The sequence below is a fragment of the Silurus aristotelis genome (genome assembly GCF_946808225.1).
Source record: "Silurus aristotelis genome assembly, chromosome: 29".
Lineage (NCBI taxonomy): Eukaryota > Metazoa > Chordata > Actinopteri > Siluriformes > Siluridae > Silurus > Silurus aristotelis.
The window spans coordinates 5,535,250-5,550,249 of NC_139602.1; the positions used below are offsets into that span (position 1 = coordinate 5,535,250).

General features: G+C 39.2%; 2 protein-coding genes across 2 annotated transcripts in view; one reads left to right on the forward strand and one right to left on the reverse strand.

Moving 5' to 3' along the window:
* Positions 1–10,667, reverse strand: part of gareml (GRB2 associated, regulator of MAPK1-like) — a 26,272-nt gene extending 15,605 nt beyond the window's left edge. Inside the window, exon 1 of the mRNA XM_083535041.1 lies at positions 10,414–10,667. Coding sequence (XP_083391167.1) covers positions 10,414–10,525 — 112 coding nt within the window. The 5' untranslated portion in view covers positions 10,526–10,667. The remainder of the gene's footprint in view (positions 1–10,413) is intronic.
* Positions 1–15,000, forward strand: part of LOC310722600 (uncharacterized protein) — a 1,041,764-nt gene that overhangs the window by 457,482 nt on the left and 569,282 nt on the right. The gene's annotated exons all lie outside the window — the stretch shown is intronic.

Consider the following 15,000-nt stretch of genomic DNA (forward strand, 5'->3'; position numbering starts at 1 on the left):
CACCCATAAAATTCTCATTTTCATCTACTTCCCTATCCTCATGTGCCTGAACACTATCCCATACCTCACCTTACTGCCCTCTTCTTGAACCATGATTCTCTGTGTCCTGACATGCTCTATACCCCATAGCCAATGCCATAACAAATCATGTCCCCATATACCCCACATAATTTTTTAGTTGAACCAATCAATACCCTATCCTCATGTGCCCCAGCACCATTCCAAAAACATTCCCATCTTAAACTTATCCCCATATATCGAAAAACAATGTTCTCCCTGCCTCTACAGTCCTCAATCCCCTAACAACACCCCAATCCATATTTGTCTCCCCCCAACACCATCTGTACTTTATTCCACGCAATTTTCCACACACTGTCTCCACTTTATTTCTATATACCCCAAAAAACATACCCCTGCCATGCGTATGTCCCCACTGGCATAATAATTGGCAATCCCATTTCTATGTGCCTGGAAACCCCTCATCACATCATCTTTAAACATTCCCCTTTCCCCCCTAAACTATACCCTGTCCATGTCACTTTTCCCAACTTTCTATCCTACCCGATTCCTGCTTGTACTAAGAACAATTGCAATCCTGACTCTCAACTCCCCAATTACAGACTCAATATTGTTTACATTCCCATCCTTATGTTCCCCAACACCATCGTGCCATTTTTCTCTATAATCTCTTTATCCATCTTTATCCTTTATCCTATCTCTAGCAGTTCCATCACCATCCACACATATCTCACCATCCACACATCCCATGTCCCTCAAAGTCCAGCTCCTGTTCTCATTTACACTCCTGGAATGGTTTCAAAATTGTCCTGATTTGTCCACATTGTTCCAACTTGTCCAAAATTTCCAGATTAGTCCTGAATTGTCCACATTGTTTAATTTTGTCCAGATTTTTCTAACATTGTTCAAATTTGTCATATTTGTCCACGTTGTCCCAATTTGTCAAAATTTGTCCGCATATATCATATAAGATAATAGTGTTCAAATGTGATAAATTGAAAGTTACAATTCACAACAACAATTAACAACCCATTCTTGTGCATTGCTTTAACACAGAGCTGATTTCTCTGGCAATAAACTAAACACACACACACACACACACACCCACACACACACACACACACACAGAGCGGAAACCACATCAACAGTCATCACTCTGGAAACCAACACTACTGGCAGCAATCATTTGGGAACGTGAGCCAAAAGTGTAATCACTCTCTCTCTCTCTTTCTCTTTCTCTCTCTCTCTCTCTCTCTCTCTCTCTCTCTCTCTCTCTCTCTCTCTCTCTCACACACACACACACACACACACACACACACACACACGCACACACACACGCACATGCCAACCATATACCGCTGCATAAACAACACACTTCAAATTAATTTTTTTAACTAGCCACACTTGAGGGCAATAATAATTTTCACCATAAGCCAATTACAGAAGAGAGAAACTTATTTGATAAAAAAATATCTTGAGATGAAGTAATGAATGAAAGAGAGAGAGAGACAGACAGGCAGACAGAGAGACGGGGGGGGGGGGGGGGGTTGTGATGAAAGAAGAGTGTATTGATCAGCTGCTAAAAGAATCCTTCATTGATGCGAGTCTGAAAAAAGGCTTTTACTGAGGAAATGAGGCATGCAAGCAAGCACACACACACACACACACACACACACACACACACACACACACACACACACACACACACACACACACACACACAGAGTCATAGGTTCTGCTGAACATCTGAGTTGTCTTTAATTACTATTGTCTGCTGAAACAGTGATATATACCACCTACACACACACACACACACACACACACACACACACACACACACACACACACACACACACACACACACACACACACACAGACTTACAATCAAATACAACCACTATGGCAACCTATACTAAAGGTGTTTGTGTGTGTGTGTGTGTGTGTGTGTGTGTGTGTGTGTGTGTGTGTGTGTGTGTGTGTGTGTGTGTGTTAGACAAAGAGAGAGAAATTAGTTATGAGTGAGTGGTGAATGAGCAAAAAACAGTAACACACATTAAGTAAAAATATTATACAGTGCAGGAGTAATACAATGAGAATCCAGAATAGAATAGAATAGAATGAGTAAGTGACAAAGTGAATGTAAATGAGTGTGTGTACGTGAGTGAGTGAGTGAGTGAGTGAGTGAGTGAGTGTGTGAGTGAGTGAGAGTGAGTGTGTGAGTGATTGAGTGAGAGTTAGAGTGAGAGTTAGAGTGAGAGTGAGTGAATTAGTGAGTGAATGAGTGAGTGAGTGAGAAACTGAATGAGTGAGCGAGTGATTGTGTGAGTGAGGAACTGAATGATTGAGAGTAAGAGTGTGAGTGAGAGAGTTAGTCAATGTGAGTGAGAGAGTTAGTGAGTGTGAGTGTGAGTGAGAGAGTTAGTAAGTGAGAGTGAGATAGTTAGTGAGTGTGAGTGAGAAAGTTAGTGAGCGTGAGTGAGAGAGAGTTAGTGAGTGTGAGTGAGAGAGTTAGTGAGTGTGAGTGTGAGTGAGAGTGAGAAAATTAGTGAGTGTGAGTGAGAGAGTTAGTGAGTGTGAGTGAGAGTGAGAAAGTTAGTGAATGTGAGTGAGAGTGAGAGAGTTAGTAAGTGAGAGTGAGAGAGTTAGTGAGTGTGAGTGAGAGAGTTAGTGAGTGTGAGTGTGAGAGAGAGTTAGTAAGTGAGAGTGAGAGAGTTAGTGAGTGTGAGTGAGAGAGTTAGTGAGCATGAGTGAGAGTGAGATAGTTAGTAAGTGAGAGTGAGAGAGTTAGTGAGTGTGAGTGAGAAAGTTAGTGAGTGTGAGTGTGAGTGAGAGAGTAAGTGAGTGAGAGTGAGAGAGTTAGTGAGTGTGAGTGAGAGTTAGTGAGTGTGAGTGAGAGTGAGAGAGTTAGTGAGTGTGAGTGAGAGTGAGAGAGTTAGTGAGTGTGAGTGAGAGCTAGTGAGTGTGAGTGAGAGTGAGAGAGTTAGTGAGTGTGAGTGAGAGTTAGTGAGTGTGAGTGAGAGAGTTAGTGAGTGTGAGTGTGAGTGAGAGAGTTAGTGAGTGTGAGTGATTGAGTGAGAGTTAGAGTGAGAGTTAGAGTGAGAGTGAGTGAATTAGTGAGTGAATGAGTGAGTGAGTGAGAAACTGAATGAGTGAGCGAGTGATTGTGTGAGTGAGGAACTGAATGATTGAGAGTAAGAGTGTGAGTGAGAGAGTTAGTCAATGTGAGTGAGAGAGTTAGTGAGTGTGAGTGTGAGTGAGAGAGTTAGTAAGTGAGAGTGAGATAGTTAGTGAGTGTGAGTGAGAAAGTTAGTGAGCGTGAGTGAGAGAGAGTTAGTGAGTGTGAGTGAGAGAGTTAGTGAGTGTGAGTGTGAGTGAGAGTGAGAAAATTAGTGAGTGTGAGTGAGAGAGTTAGTGAGTGTGAGTGAGAGTGAGAAAGTTAGTGAATGTGAGTGAGAGTGAGAGAGTTAGTAAGTGAGAGTGAGAGAGTTAGTGAGTGTGAGTGAGAGAGTTAGTGAGTGTGAGTGTGAGAGAGAGTTAGTAAGTGAGAGTGAGAGAGTTAGTGAGTGTGAGTGAGAGAGTTAGTGAGCATGAGTGAGAGTGAGATAGTTAGTAAGTGAGAGTGAGAGAGTTAGTGAGTGTGAGTGAGAAAGTTAGTGAGTGTGAGTGTGAGTGAGAGAGTAAGTGAGTGAGAGTGAGAGAGTTAGTGAGTGTGAGTGAGAGTTAGTGAGTGTGAGTGAGAGTGAGAGAGTTAGTGAGTGTGAGTGAGAGTTAGTGAGTGTGAGTGAGAGAGTTAGTGAGTGTGAGTGTGAGTGAGAGAGTTAGTGAGTGTGAGTGAGACTTTAGTGAGTGTGAGTGTGAGTGAGAGTTAGTGAGTGTGAGTGAGAGAGTTGGTGAGTGTGAGTGTGAGTGAGAGAGTTAGTGAGTGTGAGTGTGAGTGAGAGTTAGTGAGTGTAAGTGAGAGTGAGAGAGTTAGTGAGTGTGAGTGAGAGTTAGTGAGAGTGAGGGAGTTAGTGAGTGTGAGTAAAAGTGAGAGAGTTAGTGAGTGTGAGTGTGAGTGAGACTTAGTGAGCGTGAGTGAGAGTTAGTGAGTGTGAGTGAGAGAGCTAGTGAGTGTGAGTGAGAGTTAGTGAGTGTGAGTGAGAGTGAGAGAGTTAGTGAGTGTGAGTGAGAGTTAGTGAGTGTGAGTGAGAGTGAGAGAGTTAGTGAGTGTGAGTGAGAGTTAGTGAGTGTGAGTGAAAGAGTTAGTGAGTGTAAGTGAGAGTGAGAGTTAGTGAGTGTGAGTGAGATAGTTAGTGATTGTAAATAAGTAAATTAGTGGGAAAGTTAGTTAGAGAGTTAGTGAGTGAGAGAGTTAGTGAGTGTGAGTGATTGAGTGAGAGTTAGAGTGAGAGTTAGAGTGAGAGTGAGTGAATTAGTGAGTGAATGAGTGAGTGAGTGAGAAACTGAATGAGTGAGCGAGTGATTGTGTGAGTGAGGAACTGAATGATTGAGAGTAAGAGTGTGAGTGAGAGAGTTAGTCAATGTGAGTGAGAGAGTTAGTGAGTGTGAGTGTGAGTGAGAGAGTTAGTAAGTGAGAGTGAGATAGTTAGTTAATGTGAGTGAGAAAGTTAGTGAGCGTGAGTGAGAGAGAGTTAGTGAGTGTGAGTGAGAGAGTTAGTGAGTGTGAGTGTGAGTGAGAGTGAGAAAATTAGTGAGTGTGAGTGAGAGAGTTAGTGAGTGTGAGTGAGAGAGAGTGAGAAAGTTAGTGAATGTGAGTGAGAGTGAGAGAGTTAGTAAGTGAGAGTGAGAGAGTTAGTGAGTGTGAGTGAGAGAGTTAGTGAGTGTGAGTGTGAGAGAGAGTTAGTAAGTGAGAGTGAGAGAGTTAGTGAGTGTGAGTGAGAGAGTTAGTGAGCATGAGTGAGAGTGAGATAGTTAGTAAGTGAGAGTGAGAGAGTTAGTGAGTGTGAATGAGAAAGTTAGTGAGTGTGAGTGTGAGTGAGAGAGTAAGTGAGTGAGAGTGAGAGAGTTAGTGAGTGTGAGTGAGAGTTAGTGAGTGTGAGTGAGAGTGAGAGAGTTAGTGAGTGTGAGTGAGAGTGAGAGAGTTAGTGAGTGTGAGTGAGAGTTAGTGAGTGTGAGTGAGAGTGAGAGAGTTAGTGAGTGTGAGTGAGAGTTAGTGAGTGTGAGTGAGAGAGTTAGTGAGTGTGAGTGTGAGTGAGAGAGTTAGTGAGTGTGAGTGAGACTTTAGTGAGTGTGAGTGTGAGTGAGAGTTAGTGAGTGTGAGTGAGAGAGTTGGTGAGTGTGAGTGTGAGTGAGAGAGTTAGTGAGTGTGAGTGTGAGTGAGAGTTAGTGAGTGTAAGTGAGAGTGAGAGAGTTAGTGAGTGTGAGTGAGAGTTAGTGAGAGTGAGGGAGTTTATGAGTGTGAGTAAAAGTGAGAGAGTTAGTGAGTGTGAGTGTGAGTGAGACTTAGTGAGCGTGAGTGAGAGTTAGTGAGTGTGAGTGAGAGAGCTAGTGAGTGTGAGTGAGAGTTAGTGAGTGTGAGTGAGAGTGAGAGAGTTAGTGAGTGTGAGTGAGAGTTAGTGAGTGTGAGTGAAAGAGTTAGTGAGTGTAAGTGAGAGTGAGAGTTAGTGAGTGTGAGTGAGATAGTTAGTGATTGTAAATAAGTAAATTAGTGAGAAAGTTAGTTAGAGAGTTAGTGAGTGAGAGAGTTAGTGAGTGTGAATAAGTAAGTTAGTGAATGAGAGTGAGAGAGTTAGTAAGTGTGAATAAGTGAGTTAGTAAGTGTAAGTGTGAGTGAAAGAGTTAGTGAGAAAGTAAGTGAGTATGAGTGAGAGAGTTAGTGAGTGTGAGTGAGAGAGTTAGTGAGAGAGTTAGTGAGTGTAAGTGAGAGAGTTAGTGAGTGTGAGTGAGAGAGTTAGAGAGAGAGTTATTGAGTGTGAGTGAGAGAGTTAGTGAGAGAGTTAGTGAGTGTGAGTAAGAGAGTTAGTGAGAGAGTTAGTATGTGAGGGTCAGAGAGTTAGTGAGTGTAAATAAGTCAGTAAGTGAGTGAGAGTAAGAGAGTTCGTGATTATGAGTGAGAGAGTTAGAAAGTGTGAATAAGTGAGTTTGTGAGTGTGAGTGTTAGTGAGAGAGTTAGTGAGTGTGATTGAGAGTTAGAGTGTGAGTGAGAGAGTTAGTGAGTGTGAGTGAGTGAGTGAATAAGTGAGTGAGTGAGTAAGTGAGCGAGTGAGTGAGTGAGTGAATAAGTGAGTGAGTAAATAAGTAAGTGAGTGAATAAGTGAGTGAGCGAGTGAGTGAGTGAGTGAGTGAGTGAATAAGTGAGCGAGTGAGTGAGTGAGTGAGTAATGAGTAAATAAGTGAGTGAGTAAGTGACTGAGTGAATAAGTGAGTTAGTGAGTGAGTTAGTGAGTGAATACGTGAGTGAGTAAGTGAGTGAGTGATTAGGTGAGTAAGTAAGTGAGTATGAGAGAGAGAGTTAGTGAGTGTGAGTGAGAGAGTTAGTGAGAGAGTTAGTGAGTGTAAGTGAGAGAGTTAGTGAGTGTGAGTGAGAGAGTTAGTGAGAGAGTTATTGAGTGTGAGTGAGAGAGTTAGTGAGTGTGAGTGAGAGAGTTAGTGAGAGAGTTATTGAGTGTGAGTGAGAGAGTTAGTGAGAGAGTTAGTGAGTGTGAGTAAGAGAGTTAGTGAGAGAGTTAGTAAGTGAGGGTCAGAGAGTTAGTGAGTGTAAATAAGTCAGTAAGTGAGTGAGAGTAAGAGAGTTCGTGATTATGAGTGAGAGAGTTAGAAAGTGTGAATAAGTGAGTTTGTGAGTGTGAGTGTTAGTGAGAAAGTTAGTGAGTGTGATTGAGAGTTAGAGTGTGAGTGAGAGAGTTAGTGAGTGTGAGTGAGTGAGTGAGTGAATAAGTGAGTGAGTAAGTGAGTAAGTGAGCGAGTGAGTGAGTGAGTGAATAAGTGAGTGAGTGAGTAAGTGAATAAGTGAGTGAGTAAATAAGTAAGTGAGTGAATAAGTGAGCGATTGAGTGAGTGAGTGATTAGGTGAGTGAATAAGTGAATGAGTGAGTGAGTGAGTGAGTGAGTAAATAAGTGAGTGAGTAAGTGAGTGAGAGAGTTAGTAAGTGAGTGAGTAAGTGAGTGAGTGAATAAGTGAGTAAGTGAGTGAGTGAGTGAGTGAATAAGTGAGCGAGCGAGTGAGTGAGTGAGTAAGTAATTGAGTGAGTGAGTGAGTGAATAAGTGAGCGAGCGAGTGAGTAAGTGAATAAGTGAGCGAGCGAGTAGGTGAGTGAGTGAGTGAGTGAGTGAGTGAAGGGATTGTAAAGTGTAAAATCTATTTGAGGAACTCAGTATTTCTGGGAGTCTCTTGAATAAGAACTTTTTGTATGCACACTATAGGAACCAGAATCATTATATTAACCGTGGAAATGATTGACAGCAACATAATTTTTGCAAATGTGCAATTCAAAGCTCCGCCCACAAGAATACAAAGAGCACAACAACTACAACTGAAAGTAAAAACTGAAACTCTCTTGGGTTGTGATCTAGAAAGTACATTTTCATTTTTTTCTGAATCTTTTGCTCCTGAAAATGTTTCTGAGATGAGTGTGTATAGCAGTGCTGTCCTAGAACCAGAACCTTTTTCATTTATAAACAAATACTTTTATAAACAAGATATTTAGAGAAGCTATTTCTGTATTAACAGTGTATCAAAGTAATACCATTAAATATTTAGGATTATTTATTTAAAGACCGTGTTATTAATAAGTTGTTAATTCATTATAGCTGTAATATTACATAGATCATATTCCCTTCACTACTGTCTATTAAAGCCAGTTAGGGGGTGTGGCTTAAAATGTATGTGGATTTGTAGTGATGATATGCTTCGACAGTATTGTGAAATTGTAGTCCATTTTCCACTCACCAAATGTTTCATACAACTATTTTGGTAAATAGTTGGGACATATAGCTGAGATCTGGCAACTTGGACACTGGTTTAGATTAGGAAAGATCTAAAAACATGGCTGGGTGTTACATAATTTTGAAAACCGTTGAACTACTCTGATGCTAATAATAAAAATAAGATCATAGGTAGCAACTATGCAAAAGTGTTGTGATGTCACAACATAAATTAGAATTTTTATTTACATTAGCAAGTCATAAGTTGCTGATACCTAATGTAACATGATAACGTGATGCCAAATTGGCGGCTATAATCCTTTGCCGATTGACTTCGTTAGCTTTGTAACTCCAGAAAGAAAATCTGGACTTGGCTGATTTGGTCAAATTGTAATCGTTAACCGGGGAAGATCCGATTTTCCTTTTCAAACATTTCTCCTTTTGACTCACATCGCCCAAAACTTGCATCTCGTGGCTGCTCCCGTCCTCGTTAGTATGCAGAGCACTCGGATACGGATCAGCACATTTCCATATGAATGGCTCTGCATCACTTCTGGGACACAACAGCCACTTTGTCACCTTTGCCAAGAGTCCGATCGACTATTTACACCATAAGCTTCACTAGGAAACTCATTACACCTCATCTACCAAGTGACAACCGGATTCATCGCTCGTATAAAGTCTTTTATTTTTCTTTCCTGCGTTTGTTTTGGTTTTTCCCTCACAAATTTCACACAAAAGCCATCTCCTGGGTTTCCTCTTTAGCTCCCATATACCTCCACTTTCACTATTTGATCATTCTATTCAAATTCTTCATTTTTAAATACTAATTAATATTAAAAATATTCTCAACTCAAGAGCGTTTAACAATCAGGTGTAGATTTTGAAACACCATGATACAGTTGCTGGGAAATGAACTGCGATGCTCTACATCGTCAAAAATTCATAGTCAAAAGTTTTTCAGAGAACAGAATATACATTTAAATTATTTCTGTGATGATAAACAATTCATAGGAGTAAGATTCGTATAAGATATCTAGACACGTTTTCCAGAACAACAGTTCGATTGTTTTTAAAGAGAAAACCGTATAGGTCACATTAGACTGTTTGTTATTGATCTGAAAGTTATAATATCAAATATCAAAACTTCATCTAGGGACTCAAGGGATTATTTTAGCAAACAGTCTGAACATTAACCTGTGAGAAAACTATCATTTCAATTTTAACACAGGTAAAGTTTTTTTTTCCTGGATCGCTAGTTGCTCCTTATTTGCATATTTGAATACCACACAATACCTTTGTCCCTATATATAATAAACCCAAAATAATTCACTTGTGTACTGTTTTTTTTATATCTCAACTTGAATGGACATTGAATACTAAATATAACTAATTATTATATTTATCTGCACAACTGCAGTTCAAACCATAACCTCTGAGAGCATCACAAAGCAACACTTTATTAACACTTTAATGACACTTTAATAACATTTAAATACACCAAATTGTTTTAGTAAACAGTGCAAAAAGAAGCCTGTGAGAAAAACATGCTATCTGAAAGTAAAATATCAATTTTTACAACCAAACACAGCTGAACACAGCATGTTTTTATAATTTTTTTTACTAGTTGTTCCAGATTTGCATATTCACAATATCTCCATCCCATAAAAATATACATAAAATAATTCACTTGTGTGCTACTTCTTGAAATCTCCCCGTTGAATGCACATTAAATACTAAATAAATATGAGTAAATATATTTCATTCTCATATTCAGTTTCACAGCTGAAGCCCAAAACAAAACCTTCAATAAGACCTCAGTAAGCTCAAAATCCACCAAATTCATTTAGCGAACACTTCGAAACGCCTGTGAGAAAATTGCGCTTTTTTTTTTGCTCCTGATTTGCATATTCCAAAGTGATTACTAGTAACATCACAGGTAGCTACTGTGCAAAACCATTGTGACGTCACAACGCCGATATATATTTTTTACATTCAATGCATTATCCTGATTTGCATATTCAAATCACTCAATATCTCAATCCCATAAAAAAATACAAGAAAATAAATCACTTGTGTACTTCTTGAGATCTGACCTAGAATGCATGTTGTATAGTAAATATATCGAATTATTATATTTAATTGCTCAAACTATAATTTCTTCCACACAGATGCTTCAAGGAAAAATTTTGGACCAAACCGGAGCAAAATTTCTGAAAGTTTTATAAATATTTATAGGTATAAAATATAATTATAATATAAATATATACTATAGTATTAATATGCAGTATAATCGTTTTAAAAGATGATACTGTTATCGAGGTGGATTTTTTTTTTCTTTTGAAAGAAATATCGCAATGCAACATTGTAGAACTGCAGGAAAAGCAAAACTTGTCGACAATTTAAAAAATTAGTCGAACGCATCTAAAAAAACTTTGGGTCTCATTAAAAGCCGGGTGAATAAGTTTGCACCCTCCACCACCCGGTCGTGAATAAAAGGCGTTATGAAGCGTTATGAGCAGGTTTGCCTACCGGCGCTGAGCTTCACCAGAGTCGGGAGGCGGAATTTGCCCACCACGGCGTCCAGGGGCAGCGACACTGCGCTCCACGAGAGCTCCGAGATGCTCGCGGACAGTTTCTCCATCTCTTCGGCATCATCACCGGGGTCGAGGGCAAGGGTGGGGGTGGTGGGGGCTAAAGGGATGTGGGGGGTGGTGCTGAAAGCGCTGTCGGTTCTCACCGCGCGCACCGAGGAGAAGCGTGTGAACGAAAAGCGAGAAAGAGAGAGAGAGAGAGGGAAAGGAAAGACAAGACATAGAGAGATGCCCACTCTCCTTGGCTGTAGCTCCGCCCATTTTCTCCTTTCTCCCCGCCTCCATCATCCCCGGTACGCGCGCACACGGTTACCTCCGGTTGCGTTTCCATGCGCGCGCAAAAGATGCTTCTTCATCGCATATGATGGAAGTTTTTATAAAAGTGTGTGATTAATGAACAAAAAAAAAAATCGAATAAACTTCAGGATCGGGATTCTGGTTTCTGCTCCTGTCAAGGCGCCTCTGATGTTCCTTTAGCAGCCTTCCATATTACATCTGGAATAAAAATAGTTTTGTGCCAGAATCCAATAAATACCTCACAATGAATAAAAAAATTATAAAAAATAAAATATATACAGTATATATATATATATATATATATATATATATATATATATATATATATATATATATATATATATATATATATATATAGATATAGATATAGATATATATAATAATATAACTTTTAAAACATAATTTTAGTTATCGATACGAAATATTTTTTGTTAATTATTATATCACTTCACAAAGAATTCGGTTTAAGGTTGAACCATTTCCTAAAGCGATCATCAGAACATAACTTGGTTTGCAGATAACAACCAGGTTGAAGATGATGATGAGATGGCCTACAGGGAAAGCATTGTGTGGCAACAAAGAGCTTATTGTTGATCATTAGAGGACATAGAGGAGAACATACACTGCTTTTGGGGACATTTGGAGGACATACACCACTTATTCACTTTACACAAAAGGGGTCGAGGTGAAGGGTGTGACCAGCTTCAAGTTTTTGGGTGTCCATATCTCGGAGGACTCCCCCCCCCCCCCCCCCCCCCAAAAAAAAAAAAAAAACAAAACAAAACAAAACAAAAAAAAAACCCCACACCAGCATCCTACTGAAATTTTAGTTCTGCACTATTGAAAGCTTTCTCACAAACTGCATCACACTGCATCACAGGTGTCCAGCTTCCTTTGCCTTCCGTCAAAGATTGCCATCGCAAACGCTGCCCACAGAGAGACGTCTCACCCTAACCATGGTCTGTTTCCTCCTATTCCACCTGGAAAACACTACAGGAGCCTTTGCTGTGCCACAACCGGCTCAAGAATGGTCTCGTCCCCTTCAGCTGAACTCTGAACTCAGAAGCTGCAGTGTATATAACCATTAGGACCCCATACTGATCTCAGACGATGAACTGTACATTTTCACTCTGACATTGCACTTGATTGGTCTCTATTCACTCACATTTGCACTTTTTACAGAACATAAATGATGTATACCTGTGAATGTATATAATATATAAAATAGAAACACATACATACCAGTGGTGGGCCATCAGGGTCAGTAAGGCTGTCTCTGCCCAAACTGACTTGCGTTCTAATATATTTTTGTCAATGAATATGTATTAAATTATTCTCAATAGTGTTCTTTATTTAAAGGCCTTCAGAATTCAGCAGTGCAGGCACTGAAAAGCAGGCGATTCTCAGATTTTGATAAGGAGCAATTGGGGGACATGTGGTTAAGGGTTAAGGCACTGTACTTTGCCTCCAAAGATTGAGTTCAAATCCCAGTTATACCAAACTGCTACTCATGGGCCCATGAACAAGACCCCTAACCCCCATATCTGCTCCATGGTATTAATGAGATAAATGTTGAAATGATACAAAATGAGACAAATGCTGTAAATGTGGCATCCAATCATGTTGGCATTTTCAAGTCCTTGAATTGGACGATCAGATTGAATTGCTGTTATTTCAGGAGAAATTGATTTGGTCACCAATACACTTAAACAGTTCTCAAGACAAGCTGGACATTGTGAGGAAAAGGAAAACATTAAGATTAAGTTTAACAAGTTAAACTTTTTTCATAAACCCTTTATACCGTTTTCTTTCCTGTAGAATTCGCACAAAAACACATTTGCCTTTATTTCAAATCCCCAGAAAAAAAACGTGATGCACGAAAAAAATGCACAAAGATGCATAATCTTTTTTTGAGGTTAATATTGAAGCTCCTGCTAGAGATGCTGGTGCTCACTGGGATTCTTGCTTTAGTAATGACATTTATTCTCACTGTATGAGATTCCTGTCTGTGATGCAGCACTCTGTTCTACTGTGTTTCTCTATAATGCTGATGGTTTCTGTAGCCGTGCTGACAGTGATGGTTTGATTGGAGAAGTGGACTGATTCAGGTAGGACACCACTGAAGGCCTGGGTGTGCACACACTGATATATATTTTATATATTTAGCTGTTTGCACTTCTGATTAGAAGCTAACTGCATTTCATTGGCTCTGTACTTGTATCGTGAGAAAGTTGAAATAATCTAATCTAATCTAATCCTAATACAGAGCTAATACTCAGCAGCCACCAAGATCTTGTTGTAGGTTGTAGTAAAAGCTGTTTCCATGTTTCTATCCTAAAATTTGGGTACGTCATGTATTATGTGATACAAATGACATGAGTAAATATACATGAGTATATTTTGCATGGTTCTCATTTATTACCATTTGTTTAGAAATATTTGGTCCTTTGCATCCATATACTAAAATACCATTTCTAATGTTTAATATATAAATAAGTGCGAATATTGGGAGAAGGAGATTCTAATCTATACCGATCTATAAATCAGAAATGTGTGCACACTACAGTGACCCTGTTTCTCATGCAAAGTTCCTTGTTGCAAGTTTTAGGTCTTTTCAGATGTAGATCAGTTCTAGGTGTATTTTGCTAAAACGTATCCCTGGTCATACTGGTGCAACTGATCTGATAAAGGTACATCAAAATCCACTTGAAGCTAGCTGCTAGCCTGTATGTTGTTGAAAGTCAACTGGCCTACAGCTAAATTCAACCAATTTAATGTAAATTCTTTTCCCCGGCTTGTGTGTGTAAATATTACTCCGAATTATATGGAGAAATCGATAACTTATACCACTGTATTCTGATTGGTCGAGTAAGAGTTTTAGTAAGCAAACATTTTTTAGCAAGACAAACCTTCATGTCAAGTCAATAAACTTCACCAGAAAAAAAAAGAGGGGGAGGGGGGGAACGTGGGCACGGCAAAGGAATGTGTGTTTATAGCTGCTATGAGATGATCAAAATATAGTTTTTTGACAACGTTTGTGTGTTTCAAGTTGCTACTTAATAAATAAAACCGACAAATTTAGCGGTATTAAAGGAATGAAACAATCCACGGCTTCCAGCGATCATCGCGGTATTTGTGGCAGTTCTAGAATTTTGCTGAAACGTATCCCTGGTCATACTGGTGCAACTGATTCGATGAATGTAGAACAAAATCCGCTTGAAGCTAGCTGCTAGCCTAAACGCTGAACGGTTGTATGTTGTTGACCTTTAACTGGCCTACAGCTAAATTCAACTGTGAAGCCTTTCAATGTCAATTTTTTCTTTGACCAAAAGGGAATAATAATGTGGTCTATGCTGACACGTGTCTTTAATCTGGGCAAAAGTCTTTTAGAAAAATGAGAACCAACAACAATAAAGTTCATATACTATACATAGCTCTAAACGGAATTTATTAACCTAGTTTTTAACGCTTTGTTAGCATGGAAAGAATACTGACGTGTACAGAACGATGTGTTAAAACATAAAATAAATAAATAAAAAACCCAACTCTGATTACATGATAGCATTTGGAAAGGCAACTGGTAATCATGCTAGCAAGAATAAACCTGTAACTTTTAAATAAGCGTGAAAATGTGAAGGCTGGACGATAATGAAAACGATATAAAACGAAAAAGGATATCAACATTTCCCTCAAATATGCGGTTCGATTTCTACAAAAAATACTTTGTACGACTAACAATTGCACATTAAGTACATAATAATCACACATGGCAAAAAATAAATAAAATAAAAAATCCGCCATCTTGGAAAAATAATTTTAAGCTAGCAGAAAAATTTGAGGTAAAAAATAAAAGGATTATTTATTTAGGTGTTAAACGAAGTTCTTGGGGTTCAGGGTTCCAGGAAGCCACTAAACATGAGCAATTATGTCGGAAAAATTGTTTATATCAATTGTGTTCGAAACTTTGTCAGAATAAATGGTGCATTTGTGGTCTATGTTTAGAACATTATTTGAGAAAACTTTGAAGAGTTTTAGTGTTACAGTTATTCTCTTCTTCATAATACTGACAGGATGGATTTAGTAAAGCAGACTCGTTATTCCCAGGACTTGGAATGATCTCACACACCCACCTTTATATCAATCAGATAGATTTCTTCTCCATTCACTTGTTCTTCCAGCCACTAGGGGGCATCAAGGGCTCGTTGAGAAACACGACTCATTTCCCAGG